This window comes from Petromyzon marinus, chromosome 1 (assembly GCF_048934315.1).
Source record: "Petromyzon marinus isolate PM22_M1 ecotype Great Lakes invasive population chromosome 1, UKy_Petmar_22M1.pri1.0, whole genome shotgun sequence".
NCBI classification, from domain to species: Eukaryota; Metazoa; Chordata; class Hyperoartia; order Petromyzontiformes; family Petromyzontidae; genus Petromyzon; species Petromyzon marinus.
Window position 1 is genome coordinate 11,430,429 of NC_133667.1, and position 15,591 is coordinate 11,446,019.

At 49.8% G+C, this 15,591-nt stretch overlaps 1 protein-coding gene across 1 annotated transcript in view; it reads right to left on the minus strand.

Annotated features, from left to right (window-relative positions):
- The window catches only part of LOC116942739 (uncharacterized), a 35,761-nt gene that overhangs the window by 12,366 nt on the left and 7,804 nt on the right, over nt 1-15,591 (minus strand). Inside the window, exons 6-9 of the mRNA XM_076068083.1 lie at nt 11,471-11,578; nt 10,031-10,153; nt 9,113-9,650; nt 815-1,326 (exon numbers count right to left, since the gene is read on the minus strand). Of these exons, the coding sequence (XP_075924198.1) occupies nt 815-1,326; nt 9,113-9,650; nt 10,031-10,153; nt 11,471-11,578 (1,281 nt within the window). The remainder of the gene's footprint in view (nt 1-814; nt 1,327-9,112; nt 9,651-10,030; nt 10,154-11,470; nt 11,579-15,591) is intronic.

Consider the following 15,591-nt stretch of genomic DNA (forward strand, 5'->3'; position numbering starts at 1 on the left):
CCCCCACTGGACATCTGTGATAAAGAGTTGCGTAGGTCATCGGATTTATCCAGGATAAATAAAGATTCTGATTCAAGGATAATAAATTAACATAATTGTAGTCATCAACCATAACGTATCCACTGGCTTCGCTCAAGCTGTTGCTACCTCTCACCATCTCGGGATGAAACGATCCATCTCCTGCACACTCAAGCCGAGCTCATCGTTCCACCTCTGTCGTGGATGTCCTCTTGGGCGAGGTTCCCTCCTTTAGCTGCCATCATTCGGCACCTCTTCAGGTCACGTGTCCTGCCCAAGCCCACTAATATCTCCAATTTGCATATATTTTATCGAATCGACGATGTTCCTCTTTCCGCCCCTGAATGTCTTATCACTCCCAGCATGCAACTTTCCATGCTTCTTACAGTTTATTCTTAAACTAAACTATTTAAAGCAATTTTATTTTATTTTACCAGGTATGGCCCACTGAGCTATAGAACTAGTTTTCAGAAGCGACCTGGCCACAAATGATAGCTCAACGAACATGGCTTCTCACGTGGAAATTGATAGCAGTCAAATACTCTAAACGCGTGTTCCTGAATGTGGAGGGAAAAACCAGAGGACACGGAGAAATATCCACACAAACACCGCAAACTTTCTAATATACTGTAATCAGGGTGGGAATCGAACCCAAGACCCCCTGTACACCAGGCGAGGTAGTTAACATCTCTACCCCTAACAGTGCTGTTTGTTGTTGGCCTCTTGGTGCTTCGGATGTGTGCTCAGTAAATTAAATTTGGCTCATGCTGTACATGCAGCGCCGTCCGTCCCTCACCATTTTCCGTGCAATTCAGATGCTGCTCCACCATGGCGGCCTCTTCCACGCCGCCGGGACTCGAGCCACCGGCGCAGGTTCCGACCCCGTCCATGGCTCCCAGCCTCCGCGCGGACAGCAGCAGCTCCCGACTCAAGCCGCTGAACAGCGCGAGCAGCACCTCCACCAGGCCTCCCAGCGTCACGTCGCCTGGGGAGGAGGCGGCGGCGGCGTCGTCTTCGTCCCAGCGCGGCGTCCCGGCGGCGTCGTGGGGCTCGGCGCCCCGCAGGGCCTTCACCACCTGCCGCAGCACGGCGTAGAAGCCGAAGGGCAGGCGGTCGCGCGCCGCGGCCAGCAGCTCGGCCCGCACGAGGCCGTCCCCGACGCAGGCGCGCAGGACCCCGTAGTCGCGGATGCCCAGCTCGGAGTCCATGGCCCGGGCCACCTCCGCGTTCACGCCCTGCGCCTCCAGCCACGCCGGGAAGTCCCGGTTTGGCTCCAGCACCGCAGCGCACGCCATTTCTGTACGGGTACTGAGAGATCATGGGGCGACGTCAGTGCACAATCGTAAAAAAAAAATCACTGGACAGTGATCAATGTCTCAAGGGTCCCACAATGTCCCCCAATTCATCCAGCTTCTATACATGAGCGGATCTGGTTTACACTTTTGTGCTACAATTACTGAGCTGCCACTACCAGTTTTTTTTTTTAAACCAAATCGCCCTGAACGTGCCCAATCTCGGCAGACGTTGGAAGCCAAGCATGCGCTGAGACCTGGTCAGTTGCTTGAGATGGGGAAATGACATGGGACTATACCAAGCGGTGTAGAGGCAGCTTCTGTTGGACCACACCGCAATAAACCCTGTAACTCGAGTTCGAGTCTGTGAGGAGGCAGTCATCTAGCAATGGATTGACAGGGGGATACATGTGTATCACAGGTACTGCCACCCTTTACAGCAGTGGTTCTCAACCTTGTTTGGCTACTACTGTACCCCCTCCTTGTTGCATTATTTCAACCGAGTTCCAGCCGCCTTGCCTGACCCCAACAACGTGGTGCTGAGAAATCAACGTATGAATAACGAACATCGATATTTTACCCAAATGTCACATTTCGTGAGGTACCCTAAACCAGCTGGCAACTGCAAGCGAATAAAACAAAAAAATCCAAATGGACGCCCTGCGCTCGCACGATGCAAATTGTTCGCGCTCGCTGGTTATTCTTTGGGAAACCCACATGGCTTACAATAAACCGAGTTCAAAAAGGCATTTTTAGATCGTGCTAGGTTACCGCATGGATTTAAATGTTGCAGAAGTTATTTTATAATGGCACATTAATACGTGAGTAATCACCAATGGCTTTCATGCACGGTATAATTCGACGCATTTGTAAATCATCACCTCACGCACCCGCTGGGACATTGCCACGTAGTGACCACCCCCCCCCCCCCCGAGAGGTCCGCGTTGAGAATCACTTCTCGATGGTCTACTCGTTAGGGATTACTTTTGTTTCTGAGGCAAGTACAATCAAGTACTGTTCGCAGTTAGTTTAGAGCCATGTGTCCATTCACAGCAGAACGAAGGCCTCCCCACCCCGTGTCGTTGTGTCATGGGAGTTGTTCGACCATACTTAACCAAACCGGTGAGTGTGCGCGTTGGTGAAGGGAGTGTCAGCTCTGGACCAGATATCACCGACCACACACAATTACCTCAATTATCTCAGAATTGTGTTGTGTTTCCCCCCCCCTCCGGTACCTCCGATTAACACGGTTGGCTACGTACGGTGGGAAAGAAGTTCAATATACAGTACGTAGACTTACACAGAGACCCAAAGACTCACACAGAGATCCATTGACTCACACAAAGATCCATAGACTCACACAGAGATCCATAGACTCGCACAGAGATCCATAGACTCGCACAGAGACCCATAGAATCACACAGAGATTCATAGACTCACACAGGAACCATAGACTCACACAGAGACCATAGACTCACAGAGACCCATAGACTCACACAGAGACCCATAGACTCACACAGAGACCCATAGACTCACACAGACCCATAGACTCACACAGAGACCCGTAGACTCACACAGAGACCCGTAGACTCACACAGAGTCCCGTAGACTCACACAGAGACCCGTAAACTCACACAGAGACCCATAGACTCACACAGGGACCCATAGACTCACACAGAGACCCATAGACTCACACAGAGACCCATAGACTCACACAGAGACCCATAGACTCACACAGAGACCCATAGACTCACACAGAGACCCATAGACTCATACAGAGACCCATAGACTCACATAGAGACCCATAGACTACTCACACAGAGACCCATAGACTACTCACACAGAGACCCATAGACTACTCACACAGAGACCCAAAGACTCACACAGAGACCCATAGACGCGCACAGAGACCCATAGACTCGCACAGAGACCCATAGACTCACACAGAGACCCATAGACTCACACAGAGACCCAAAGACTCACACAGAGACCCATAGACTCACACAGAGACCCATAGACTCGCACAGAGACCCATAGACTCACAGAGACCCATAGACTCACACAGAGACCCATAGACGCACACAGAGACCCGTAGACTCACACAGAGACCCGTAGACTCACACAGAGGCCCGTAGACTCACACAGAGACCCGTAGACTCACACAGAGACCCATAGACTCACACAGAGACCCGTAGACTCACACAGAGACCCGTAGACTCACACAGAGACCCGTAGACTCACACAGAGGCCCATAGTCTGTTGTCCCCTCCCCCTCCAGCACCTCCGATTAGCACGGATGGCTACGTACGGTGCATAAGAAGTCCAACATACATGCATCCACGATTCATTAAGATTATGTACATTTTGTTAAGGGGAATCACTCGAGCCATTTTTTACATGAAAATTATTGCTTTTCAGTTTTCATACAGGAGAATTAATAAAAATAAACCGCGTTTTCACGACAGCTATCAACAGTACGACGGAACAAAGGGTCACAAAAGCGGGTGTGTGGGAGGAGCGGTGGCGCAGCGGTTAGCGCGCCGATTGCGACCAAAATAAAAACCACGCCGTGACCGTGCCCGAGAGGCGGATTCCGGGTTCAAACGGCCCAACATCGCCCTCGTTCACCACTGCCACGGCGCGCGGTGGTGGTGAAGTATGGTCAAACAACCTGCGATGTCATCTTGCCTACACGGCGGTATGGGCCGGGTGGGGCCGGGAGCGAGGCCTAGCGTCATCCAGCTGTGGATTTGAGAACGTCTTGGGAATATAAAATTACGTTTTTTTTGTTTAATGCTTTACACACACCGGGCAACGTCGACTCGTCGTGCAGTTGTTGCTGTTGTTGCCGTTCGTAAATCAAGACGAAAAGATGTATTGCTAAGATTATTCTAAATTTATAATTTTCCTCACCTTGGCGACGCCCGACGGCCTAGGCCGCGAAATTCGCCTCAGCAGCAGCAGCAGGCGACTTTTTAACCCCCCCCAGCGCCAAATCTAACCCCGTTTGAAAGAAAAAAAAAACTTAAACGGAACCAAATTTTTTGTATTTCTTTTTAAAATCCAACTCCGCACACCGCCGTGGCTTTAATCGCCGTGTAAAAAAAAAAAGTAACAAAAATAAAAATCTCTCAAACCGGTGATGAGAATTGAGCGAACGGCGGAAGCGAGGAATGGGGGAGGGGCGCCGAGAGAGAAGCCTGCGGCCTAGATCCGCCCTGAATCGATACGAATTTTTGTCAACGCAGGGAATCGAATCCCTTTTTTTGTTCGTTCTTCCCACGAATAATTTGGTTGAACAAAGGGTGGAAATAATGCGTTGTTTATTATTATCGCATACAACCCTGGCTTCAAGGACGACAACGTCAACGTCGTCGTCGTCGGGTGACGGAGGACAAACGAGACGACGCGGTTACAAATATTCTCCAGCGATTCCGATTCGCGGCGATTCGATGCCTTTACGCGCGAGGGTAATCGTTGTCGCGCGCGCTTCGGTGATGTCCGCGGGCGGGAAAAGTTGGGGGGAGGGGCGATTCTCATCGGGAATCGACGCGATTCGATTTGTATTGAGCTCGCGTCTTATCAATTTTCTAAATCCCCCCTCCCCCCACCGCCGTAGGATTTCGGCGCCGGGAATTCTTTATTTTTAAAAAAAAATTGATTTACGCAAAGTTTACGATGTATAAGAATCGAATTTTATTTAAAAAATCGAATTCTATTATTTTCGACAAACTATATGCCCCTCTAGGGGCGGCACCATACAGTGACATCCGTGATGTCACTACACATGTGATGTCGTCACTTGTGTAGTGACATCCGTGATGTCACCACACATGTGTTGTCGTCACATGTGTAGTGACATCCGTGATGTCACCACACATGTGATGTCGTCACTTGTGTAGTGACATCCGTGATGTCACCACACATGTGAAGTCGTCACGGATGTCACTACACATGCGATGTCGTCACTTGTGAGTCAATCAGGTGCGAAGAACAGAATGCAGCCATATCAATGCGTCGTAGAAACGAATAACTCAAACCAATAATATATCCATTGTACATTTGTAAGTGTTAAACCAACTCATGTAACGCCTGGAAACTGACCCCATGACCTCCGGCCAGCAGCGAGCCTACCTACTCGGCACTTCACATTGTGTCCCCCAAACACCAAACTGGAACCTTTCGCAAGGAATCATGTCTGCATTAACCACATCAAGGCCGTAGCCATGGAGTCAACATTGGGGGGGACCCAAATCTTCCAGGGGGGGTCTCAGGGTACCCCCCCCCCCCCCACCCAGAAAAAAAATCTAAATTTGAAAACGAATATCCTGCCTAAAATATTACACAATCCACTAACAATAATGTCTCATAGTGTATTGTATTTTTTACCTTTTCTTGTTCCATTGTATGTAATGGCAGAGATTAGGGATTAATAAAGTACAACCATAACCACAATCATAAACAGAAATCTATTTTATAGAAATATATTGGGGGGGGGGGGGGGACATTTTGAGCGTATTTGAATACTGGGGGGGATGTGTGTCCCCCAATATATATTATAATTACGGCCTTGAACCACATATACTTGTGATGAACATGCAAAAAAAAACATGCTCTGATAGTATGTGCATTGTCTTTGAAACTGATTGGTCCACACCAGAGACAGCTTTCTTTAGAGGCGAGTCTCAAAAAGTGTTAGACCAGAGGACGCCAAAAGGCGAACAGCACAAAGACAATGCCACTATCAGGACATTGAGAGCTCGGGGTGAGCACTACGTCATATGACCTCCCTTGCCAGTATAAACATAATAGGTTTCAAAGACAATGCATATACTATCAGAGCATGTATATGTGCATAATAAAGTTTTTTTGGGTTAGATCGCGTTATTTATAAATGTGTCGTAACCCTCCACCACCCGACACGGCCAATCAGCAAAAAAGTGTCACGTTGACAAAAGACAATTAGTTCACTACTTTAGCCCACACCGGTGTTTTGAAGAGTGAATCCACGACATTTACAGTTTGAGTACGACGTTTCGCAGGTAATTACATCCAGCATCATCGGGCAATTCGCCAGAATGGTAAAGCCCTTGCTTGCTCCCGGTCTTAAATCGAGCAGCAGGGTGACGTCATCATTTAACTCATTTCAGGTGTAGTGATTTGAGGCGGGGGGGGGGTATTGTAATTATATAATCGATTGGTAATCAGTCAATGGTTATGATTAGTAATGAGTTGTATATTAGTAATTAGTTGTAATGTGTGTTATTGTGATTATATGCTACGTTAGTAATCCGTTAATTAGTATGTTTCCCCTATAAGGAATTGTAATATGTATTATTTAATAATACGCTTCCAAGCCGCACTTAGCCTGTAGCTGTCAGAGTGATTAAAGTTATTTCTATTCCTCTCAATTTCAATGGATTCTCTAATTAGTCTTTGCCAGTAATAATTAGTTTTACACAACACTTCAACGTTATCAAAATCAATTGAGTGTCCTTGTTTACAAGCAGGTTCTGCCACTGCCGACAGTTGTGTTTGAGATAATTTAATATTTCTTTGATGTTCTTTTAGTCTTATGCTGATGTTACGTCCCGTATGTCCAATATAGCATCTGCCACATAAACAATTAACCCGATATACACCTTCTGTTGATAATTTAGGTAATGCGTCTTTAGTGCAAGATACTAGTATTTGAATTTTGTGTACTGTACCAAATCTTACTGTAATGTTTTGCTTTTGCAAAACACGGGCTAATTTGTCAGTTACTCCTGAGATATATGAAATTTTAATTGTTTTAACAATCTGATCGCTTTCAGCAGTATTGCTTTGCGATCGTGATTTGGCATTCAGTGCTCTGTTAATTTGAGCATTATTGTAGCCGTTCTGTCGTAGTGCTTCTTTAACGTGTTTGATCTCTCTCACTAGACTTTCACCATCTGACACTGTTTTAGCCCGATGTATGAGCGTCTTGATAAGGGGATTTCTGAGCTGGATGATGATGCGAATCTGCATTCAGATAAGCATCAGTGTGCGTTTGCTTTCTGTAAACGCGGTGTTATTTTACCGTTAAGCCATGTCCAAGCAAAATATCTAGGAACGGGTGTGTGTTATTCACCTCCATTTCCATGGTGAACTGGATGGCCGGGTTTTGTGCATTGAGATGATTTAGAAAATCATTAAGTGTATCTTTACCATGTGGCCAGACAACCAAAGTGTCATCCACATATCTAAACCAAAAAAATGGCTTTAATGTGCTCGAGGCAAGTGCTCTTATTTCAAAGTTGTCCACCCCTCATGGTGGCAGGAGCCAGAGCCGGTCCACCAGACCTCCTGAATACCACAGAGATCCAGGCAGTACCGGTCCAGCTCCCGACAGAGGAGTGGCAGCCTCTCCTCCGCAGTGAGCGTTCAAACATTCCACGTGGCCACACGTAGTGTTTTTTTGTTGTTTCTTGAGGAGCCGTCATAGACGCCTGTCCCCCCGGGGCCTCCGGCACAAGCTTATTTATAAAATTTTGTCATCGTGGTTTAGTGGTAATGAATTGAAGATGGAGGGGTTACCAGCCCCTCGCACCCATCCAGTGCCCCCATTTGGCCGCTGTGGTGGTTACAAATGCCATGAGGGGAAAAGGCCAATCGGAATTGCCCCCCCCCTCCTCCCCCCCACAGCACTGCCCACGACAGCGTTGCCCATCCGGTACCACGGGGAGGTAGGGGAGTTGTTTTTCCATGGGCAAGGGACTATGTTTCTAGATATGTAGAGACACAGATGTCTCTGCGGGTCACGCCAGCCACAGCGCTGGAGGAGCACCGGGTGCCCCGATTGGACGAGCTAAGGGTACGTGACCGGAAGCGGGCCTCGATTGGAATAGCTCAGGGCACGTGACCATAAGTGGTGCCCGATTGGACGAGTTAAGGACACGTGGCCTAAAGCAGTGCCTTCGATTGGATGAGCTAAGGGCACGTGACCTGAAGTGGTGTCTCGATGGAGGAGTTAAGGACACGTGGCCGGAAACGGGGGCGCCGTCCTTGATTCAGCAAGGGGCAGGGCCAGGGCCAAGGGATAAAGGGGGAGCGCTAGGGGGATTCGGGGCTCATTTTCGGGGATCAAGCAGGAAGGGGAGCTGGGCTTGGACCACTCGTCATTAGCGTGTAGTTTAGCTGGGAAGCGTGGTCAGTTAGCAAAGTGCTACAGACCTGTTAGCTAACTAACACACACACATAGCGAGCAGCCTACATCAAGTAAGCCACACGTAACAACAGAACCCGATGTACAGTGAATTGTTTTATTAAACACGTTGCCTCCTAAACAGTCTCTGTCGTCATACACTACAAACACACACCAATCTTACCAAAAATAAAATCCAGACCACAAAAAGACAATCTTTTATCTCTCTCTCTCTACCTTGGCTAAAAAAAACATTCCACCCATCTGTGGAGATGAGCACTGTGGGAGCGCCATGGAATCAACATGCGTTTATTGTCATTGGCTGCTATGAATGTCCACACGATGGTGATAAGCCCACTTCGTTGAGCTATCATTTGTGATGGCCAGGTCGCTTCTGAAAAACAGCTACACGGCACAGTGGGCCTTACCTCGTAAAATAAAAAGTTGAATTTAGTCTATGGGTCTCTATGCACCTCCACATGTTTCAGAGTATTTGGCTGCTATAAATGTCCACGTGACAATAAGCCCCCCTTCGTTGAGGTACCATTTGTGGCCTGGTCGCTTTTCCAAAAAAGAGCTATGCAGCTCGGTTTAAACAGAGCAATAGTTTAAACAAGCGTGCACGGGCGGTCACGCGTTGTCGGAGAGAGCGGCACCAACGTCGTTGTTGTGGGCGCCTGGCGGTTCCACGTGGGCATGCGTACGCAGGTGGCGAATCAGGGTGCAGTGCTGGAAGAAGTCGAGGCCACACTCCTCGCAGTGGTACGGCTTCTCGCCCGTGTGCACGCGCCGCTGGTGCACGATGAGGTTCGGCTTCATCATGAACCTTATGTCGCACAGGTCGCAGCGGTACGGCTTCTCGCCTGTGTGCACGCGCATGTGGACCTGCAGGTTCACTTTTTGCGAGAAGGCCCGCATGCACACCTTGCAGGAGTAGGGCTTCTCCTTCTCCCTCGCCGACGAGCCGCCGCCGCCGCCGCCGCCGCAGGGAAGCCGTGGCGGAACCGCCGGACGCGTAGTGGGCAACCTTGGGGTCACGTGACCCGCGTGTCGCCAAGCTTGAACGTGCGGCATTTCTCCCGACTGCAGCGACGCATGCGGCCCGTGTTCCATGGCTGCGGCGGCCTCGTCCTGGGAGCCCGGGTGGGAGGGTCCTGCGACGAGGCCGTCACCTGAAGAGGGGAGGAACAGCGATCATCTCTTGCAGCAAGTATTCTTAGTTAAGATTCGGCTCGGGGGCCTTGACGCCTGGCTCAAAGCGAGGCGGCTTAAGTGAGCCGGCTCGTAGCCACACTTACCTTGAGCCCGTTTCCCAGCTACAAATAGTTCGGGGGTGGGCGGGGGAGGTAGGGGGGGGGGGAGTAGTGTAGTACGGTCCAACGAACGGCAATGACCGACCGACACGACCGTGGCCGAGGCCTTTCATGAAGCAGCGGCTTGACAAACGGCCGGAGAACAAGGCGATGCATTTATTCGATAGGTTTTTCGACGCGAAGCGTTTACAGACGCCAGCGCGGCAAACACCCCAGCGGACTGCCAACAAGCGCCGCACCTTCGGGGGTCGCGAGCCTCTGAGCGCGGTCTGTCTGGCGCCAACTGGAGGCCGCAAAGTCCTCGGCCGGGGTATGCTCCATCTCGCGTGCACGAGACCACACGATCGCCGCCACACCGCCCCCTGCATCAGCATCAGCGCGCAAGCAGAATGGTTTGGGGAAACCTTCCCCGCGTCTGTCCAAGGAACTCTCAGTCGCCACCGTGACGCAACGACACCCTTGGTAATCCCGCAGCATCGGTTGGCAGGGTTTGCGGATCGCAGACAGCGGTGAGTGCGCCGCCCACTTGCCGTACCGTGTACCACTTTCTCCTGGCGAGCCAGGGTATGGTTCGTTGTCCTTTCTCCCGCACCTCCGATTAGCACGGTTGGCTACATACGGTGCGGTAGAAGTTCAACGTGCGTACACGGCACCTCCTCATTGCCCACGGGGAAGGGAGTTTCACGACATTTGTGTTATCATCCACCGTGCTGGATTACAGGCCACGTGCATAGCCACGACCGCCCGGCTTTCCTGCTTAAATAAAGGAAATTGTATACTATTATTGCTCATATTTAAGACCGAAACAGGAGGACTTCTTCACGATTCTGGCTGTCCGCCGGACGAAGCTGATTGTTGTAATCGCCAGCGAAACGTCGCAGCACTCGAATTGTAAATGTTGTTGTGGGTTCACTCTCCCAACACACAACCCGGTTAGTTCCGGAGTCGTAACTAATTGGCACGGTTTTGTTCACGTGAGAAACCTCCTTACTAACTGGCCGTGTCCGGGTGGTGGCGGCAGGTTTAACGACACACGTTTATATTGACGCGATCTAGCCCAAAATAACCTCTACCGTGGATAATATTGATCGTTGAGTGGGGTAAGGGGGTGAACAAGAATGCGCGCGGTGAGTCCCCTGACAGAACTCGAACACCAGTACCAAGTCTGCCTCTGGGAACTATGACACGTGTAGTCCACTCCCCCACACTCTAGGACCCATGAGCTTGGCTAATGCCTACAAATCATTAAATCAGAACCGGAATATTTATTTTATATACTGGAGGAGGAATCTGATGAGCTATGGAGCTCTTTACGGTGGAAATGATAATAAGCTTCACAGCTATGAGCGAGGGAGGATGGACAATAGGGGACAGTCCACAACATTCTTGGGTCTATATTCAGGAGATAACTATTTTTCCAATTATATATAATTTGCGCTTGTTTATTCAGGAAAGCCTCAGAGAGAGAGTGGCCTTAGCGACGCGGTGAGGGACGGGGTTGGTAGCGAACAGCCCTGCGTTACCCACCCCTGCGTTACCCACCCCTGCGTTACCCACCCCTGCGTTACCCACCCCTGCGTTACCCACCCCTGCGTTACCCACCCCTGCGTTACCCACCCCTGCGTTACCCACCCCTGCGTTACCCACCACCTGACCCCACACGTATCCCCATACTTCACCGTGCACGTCCCCCGAATGCGACGACGCGCAGGGCCTGTATTCCATCACGGCTGCGACTTCGTTCTGGAAGCTCGAGTGGGAAGGCCCTGCAGCAGTGAAGCCACCACCTGATGGCCAGGGGAGATGGGGGGGGGGGGGAAACATGATTGGTTCTCGCAGCAGGGCTCAAGAGGGGCGGCTGAGATTCAGGCCGAGTATTCCTGGTAAGATTAAAAAACATTTTTTTTTTTAGTTTTATTTGCATGCGTTTGTTTTTTTCAAGGGATTTGCTTACCTTTCCTATACTTTGCACTCCTATCGTGTTTTGTACTGTTTAAAAAATAAAAAAATGAAATAAATTAATCACGTTTCGATTGCAACACAAGCAATCATCATCGGGTGCGAGAAAGTACGTACACTGACAGTGTACACACTCCTCGCACCATTCACCCCCCTCTACCCTCCCCCTCTCGGACTTATTTAACTGCCCTAACCCTGGTCTCTCTCCCATTTCAGTAAAAATTTCCTTGCTGTGGTTGTCACACCTGATGATGATTGCTTGTGTTGCAATCGAAACGCCGTGATTTTTATTTATTTATTATTTTTTCACCAACGTTACTTTACCGAAAGAACCAAAGAGTATGGATCCTTGCAGTCAGGAAAACTTCAAATCTAGAATTTGTACTGTTTGTTGTTGTAATGTGCCCACGTGCCCACCTGCCCCTGCTGGGCATCTGTGAAAAAAGAGCTTGATAACCCATCGGATTCCTCCTCCAGCATAAATAAAAATTCTGATTCTGAAGTCACGGCTCAAGTGAGCCAGCTCAAAGTCACGAGGGGCGCCACGGTGGCGAGATGTTCACTCCCTCGCCCGGTATGCAGGAGGTCGCGGGTTCGATTCCAACCCTGACGCCTGCTGTATATGTGTGGAGTTTGCGTATCTCTCTTCCCGTGGTCACGTGGATATCTCTCTGGGTCCTCCGGGTTTGTCCCCTTCCGCGTTTAGAATCAACGTCACACGCTTCGAGTAATTGGGTGCTGCTATAAATTTCCACGTGACGACGATAAGCCCACTCCATTGAGCTATCATCATTTGTGGTAGCCAGGTCGCCTCTGGAAAAAAAGGGGCTACATAGGTTCAGTGGGCCTTCACCTTTGCAAAATAAAAAAAATAGCAAAGTAGACTCAAAGATTATCCGAAGAAATGACCGGGCAGGGCGACCGCGGATAATTCAACATCGCGGATAATCCAAATGTATCTACTTTTCACGGATCTCTATGACAAAAGCTCCTAATATAGATATAGGGTATGTTTCAGTTTCTGTGCCATCGCACAGTTTAGTAAATGAAAACTCACGAAATAAATGATCGGAGAAATCGCTCAAAATGAAGCACGGCTGACGATTTCCATCGTTGCCCTTTCGACCTTGAACAAATACTAACGATCGACCGACCGACCGATGCGCGTGCTCAGTGATAACACTGTCAGAGCATGTTGGTTTGCATGTTCACCACGAGCGCTGTGCGTGGTTAATGCGGTGAACTTGATTCCTTGCAAAAGGTATCGTCTATTTTGTGTTTGAACATCTGAACACCTCCTATTTTATTGCCAGCAAAGGGTAGAACATAATCTTATTTGTCACACTTTCCTGCTCCCGTGCAGCAGGAGACTCGGCCCCACTGAGTGGACAGCAGAGCCACGCCAATCAACATCAGTCAGACTCAGCCCCACCGTTGTAAAGATATTGCAACTCCTGTTACTGTGGATTTCGGATTAACCGGCGCAAGATATTTGTTCGGTTTAAGCATCGTGTGACTTGTAATAAACATTTCCAAGGATAACAATGTTGTAAAACAGTTTTTAGATGACCAATTTGGGGCGAGAGGGGAAATCCACGAGTTGTTTATTTACGTCAAAATCTCAGGCGTGCGGTTAATCCGCAAATCGGATCAACGGCACGCGGCGAATCGAGATTCTACAGTCGTTCAAAATTAGTTTAACTTGAGCCGGCTCTGGGCCTAGTCGCAGCTCTGCTCAGGGGGACCTCCACGAAACTGATTGGCCCACACCAATCAGCTTCCAGGAGGACAATGCTGACGTCATCAAAGCACTCTTGTTTGCACGTTTTAGCACAAGCGGTGTGTCTATTTTGGTGCTTTTAAGCCCGGTGATAATGTTTTTATTGCTGTTGAGAAATGAATATATGCAACGTTACGGAACGTTCGCGTTTTTCACTTACCGTGGGCGTATTTTTTTTATCTTGATGCATGGAGTAATTATTGTTACGTTTTTATTTATCCAGGAGAGTGTCGCCTGAGTCTCAAGACCCTCTTTCTCCAGGAGGGTCCTGCCCAGTTTGTCGCAGTAGGGGGTGGGGACGCGACGATGAAGATGATGCTGCTGCTGCATGCGATCCCAATTGAGTGCTTTGCAGGTACAATTTTCTTTTTGCATTGGGGATGTTTGGTCAATCAATACAAGTTACATTGTGGGTTTGTTTTTATCTTTAGCTATGGGGAGGAAAGAGAGAACCCGGAGGAAACCCATGCAGAACAAGAGGAGAACATACAAAGATCCCCCGTATAGCCTTCACAGACTGTTGAGGCAAGTGCTGTCAGTGAGAACCAATGAAGGCCGGCACGGCACTCGAGGGGGTGGGTGGCCAGCACCACGCCCGACCGTCTTTGCCTCCCCAGTGGCGATGTTTACCCATCGCACCAGGTACTTATTTGAGGCTGAGTCGACCTAGGGGAAGGCCAGGTCTGGTTCAGATAAACGTCACCGGTGTTGGCCATGAGCGGTAATCGAACCCGGGTCAACGGGTTCGTAGCACGGCGAGCCAACTACTAAACGACCTCTCAGACTCACTCACACTCTGCAGAACAGGGGGGAGAACATACACACTCAGGCTCACTCACACACTGCAGAACAGGGGGGAGAACATGCACACTAAGGCTCACTCACACACTGCAGAACAGGAGGGAGAACATACACACTCAGGCTCACTCACACTCTGCAGAACAGGAGGGAGAACATGCACACTCAGGCTCACTCACACTCTGCAGAACAGGAGGGAGAACATGTACACTCAGGCTCACTCACACTCTGCAGAACAGGAGGGAGAACATATACACTCAGGCTCACTCACACACTGCAGAACAGGAGGGAGAACATACACACTCAGGCTCACTCACACACTGCAGAACAGGAGGGAGAACATGCACACTCAGGCTCACTCACACACTGCAGAACAGGGGGGAGAACATACACACTCAGGCTCACTCACACACTGCAGAACAGGAGGGAGAACATACACACTCAGGCTCACTCACACTCTGCAGAACAGGGGGGAGAACATACACACTCAGGCTCACTCACACTCTGCAGAGCAGGGGGGAGAACATGCACACTCAGGCTCACTCACACACTGCAGAACAGGGGGGAGAACATGCACACTCAGGCTCACTCACACACTGCAGAACAGGGGGGAGAACATGCACACTCAGGCTCACTCACACTCTGCAGAACAGGAGGGAGAACATACACACTCAGGCTCACTCACACACTGCAGAACAGGAGGGAGAACATACACACTCAGGCTCACTCACACACTGCAGAACAGGAGGGAGAACATACACACTCAGGCTCACTCACACTCTGCAGAACAGGAGGGAGAACATACACACTCAGGCTCACTCAGACACTGCAGAACAGGAGGGAGAACATGCACACTCAGGCTCACTCACACACTGCAGAACAGGAGGGAGAACATACACACTCAGGCTCACTCACACTCTGCAGAACAGGAGGGAGAACATGCACACTCAGGCTCACTCACACTCTGCAGAACAGGAGGGAGAACATGTACACTCAGGCTCACTCACACTCTGCAGAACAGGAGGGAGAACATATACACTCAGGCTCACTCACACACTGCAGAACAGGAGGGAGAACATACACACTCAGGCTCACTCACACACTGCAGAACAGGAGGGAGAACATGCACACTCAGGCTCACTCACACACTGCAGAACAGGGGGGAGAACATACACACTCAGGCTCACTCACACACTGCAGAACAGGAGGGAGAACATACACACTCAGGCTCACTCACACTCTGCAGAACAGGGGGGAGAACAT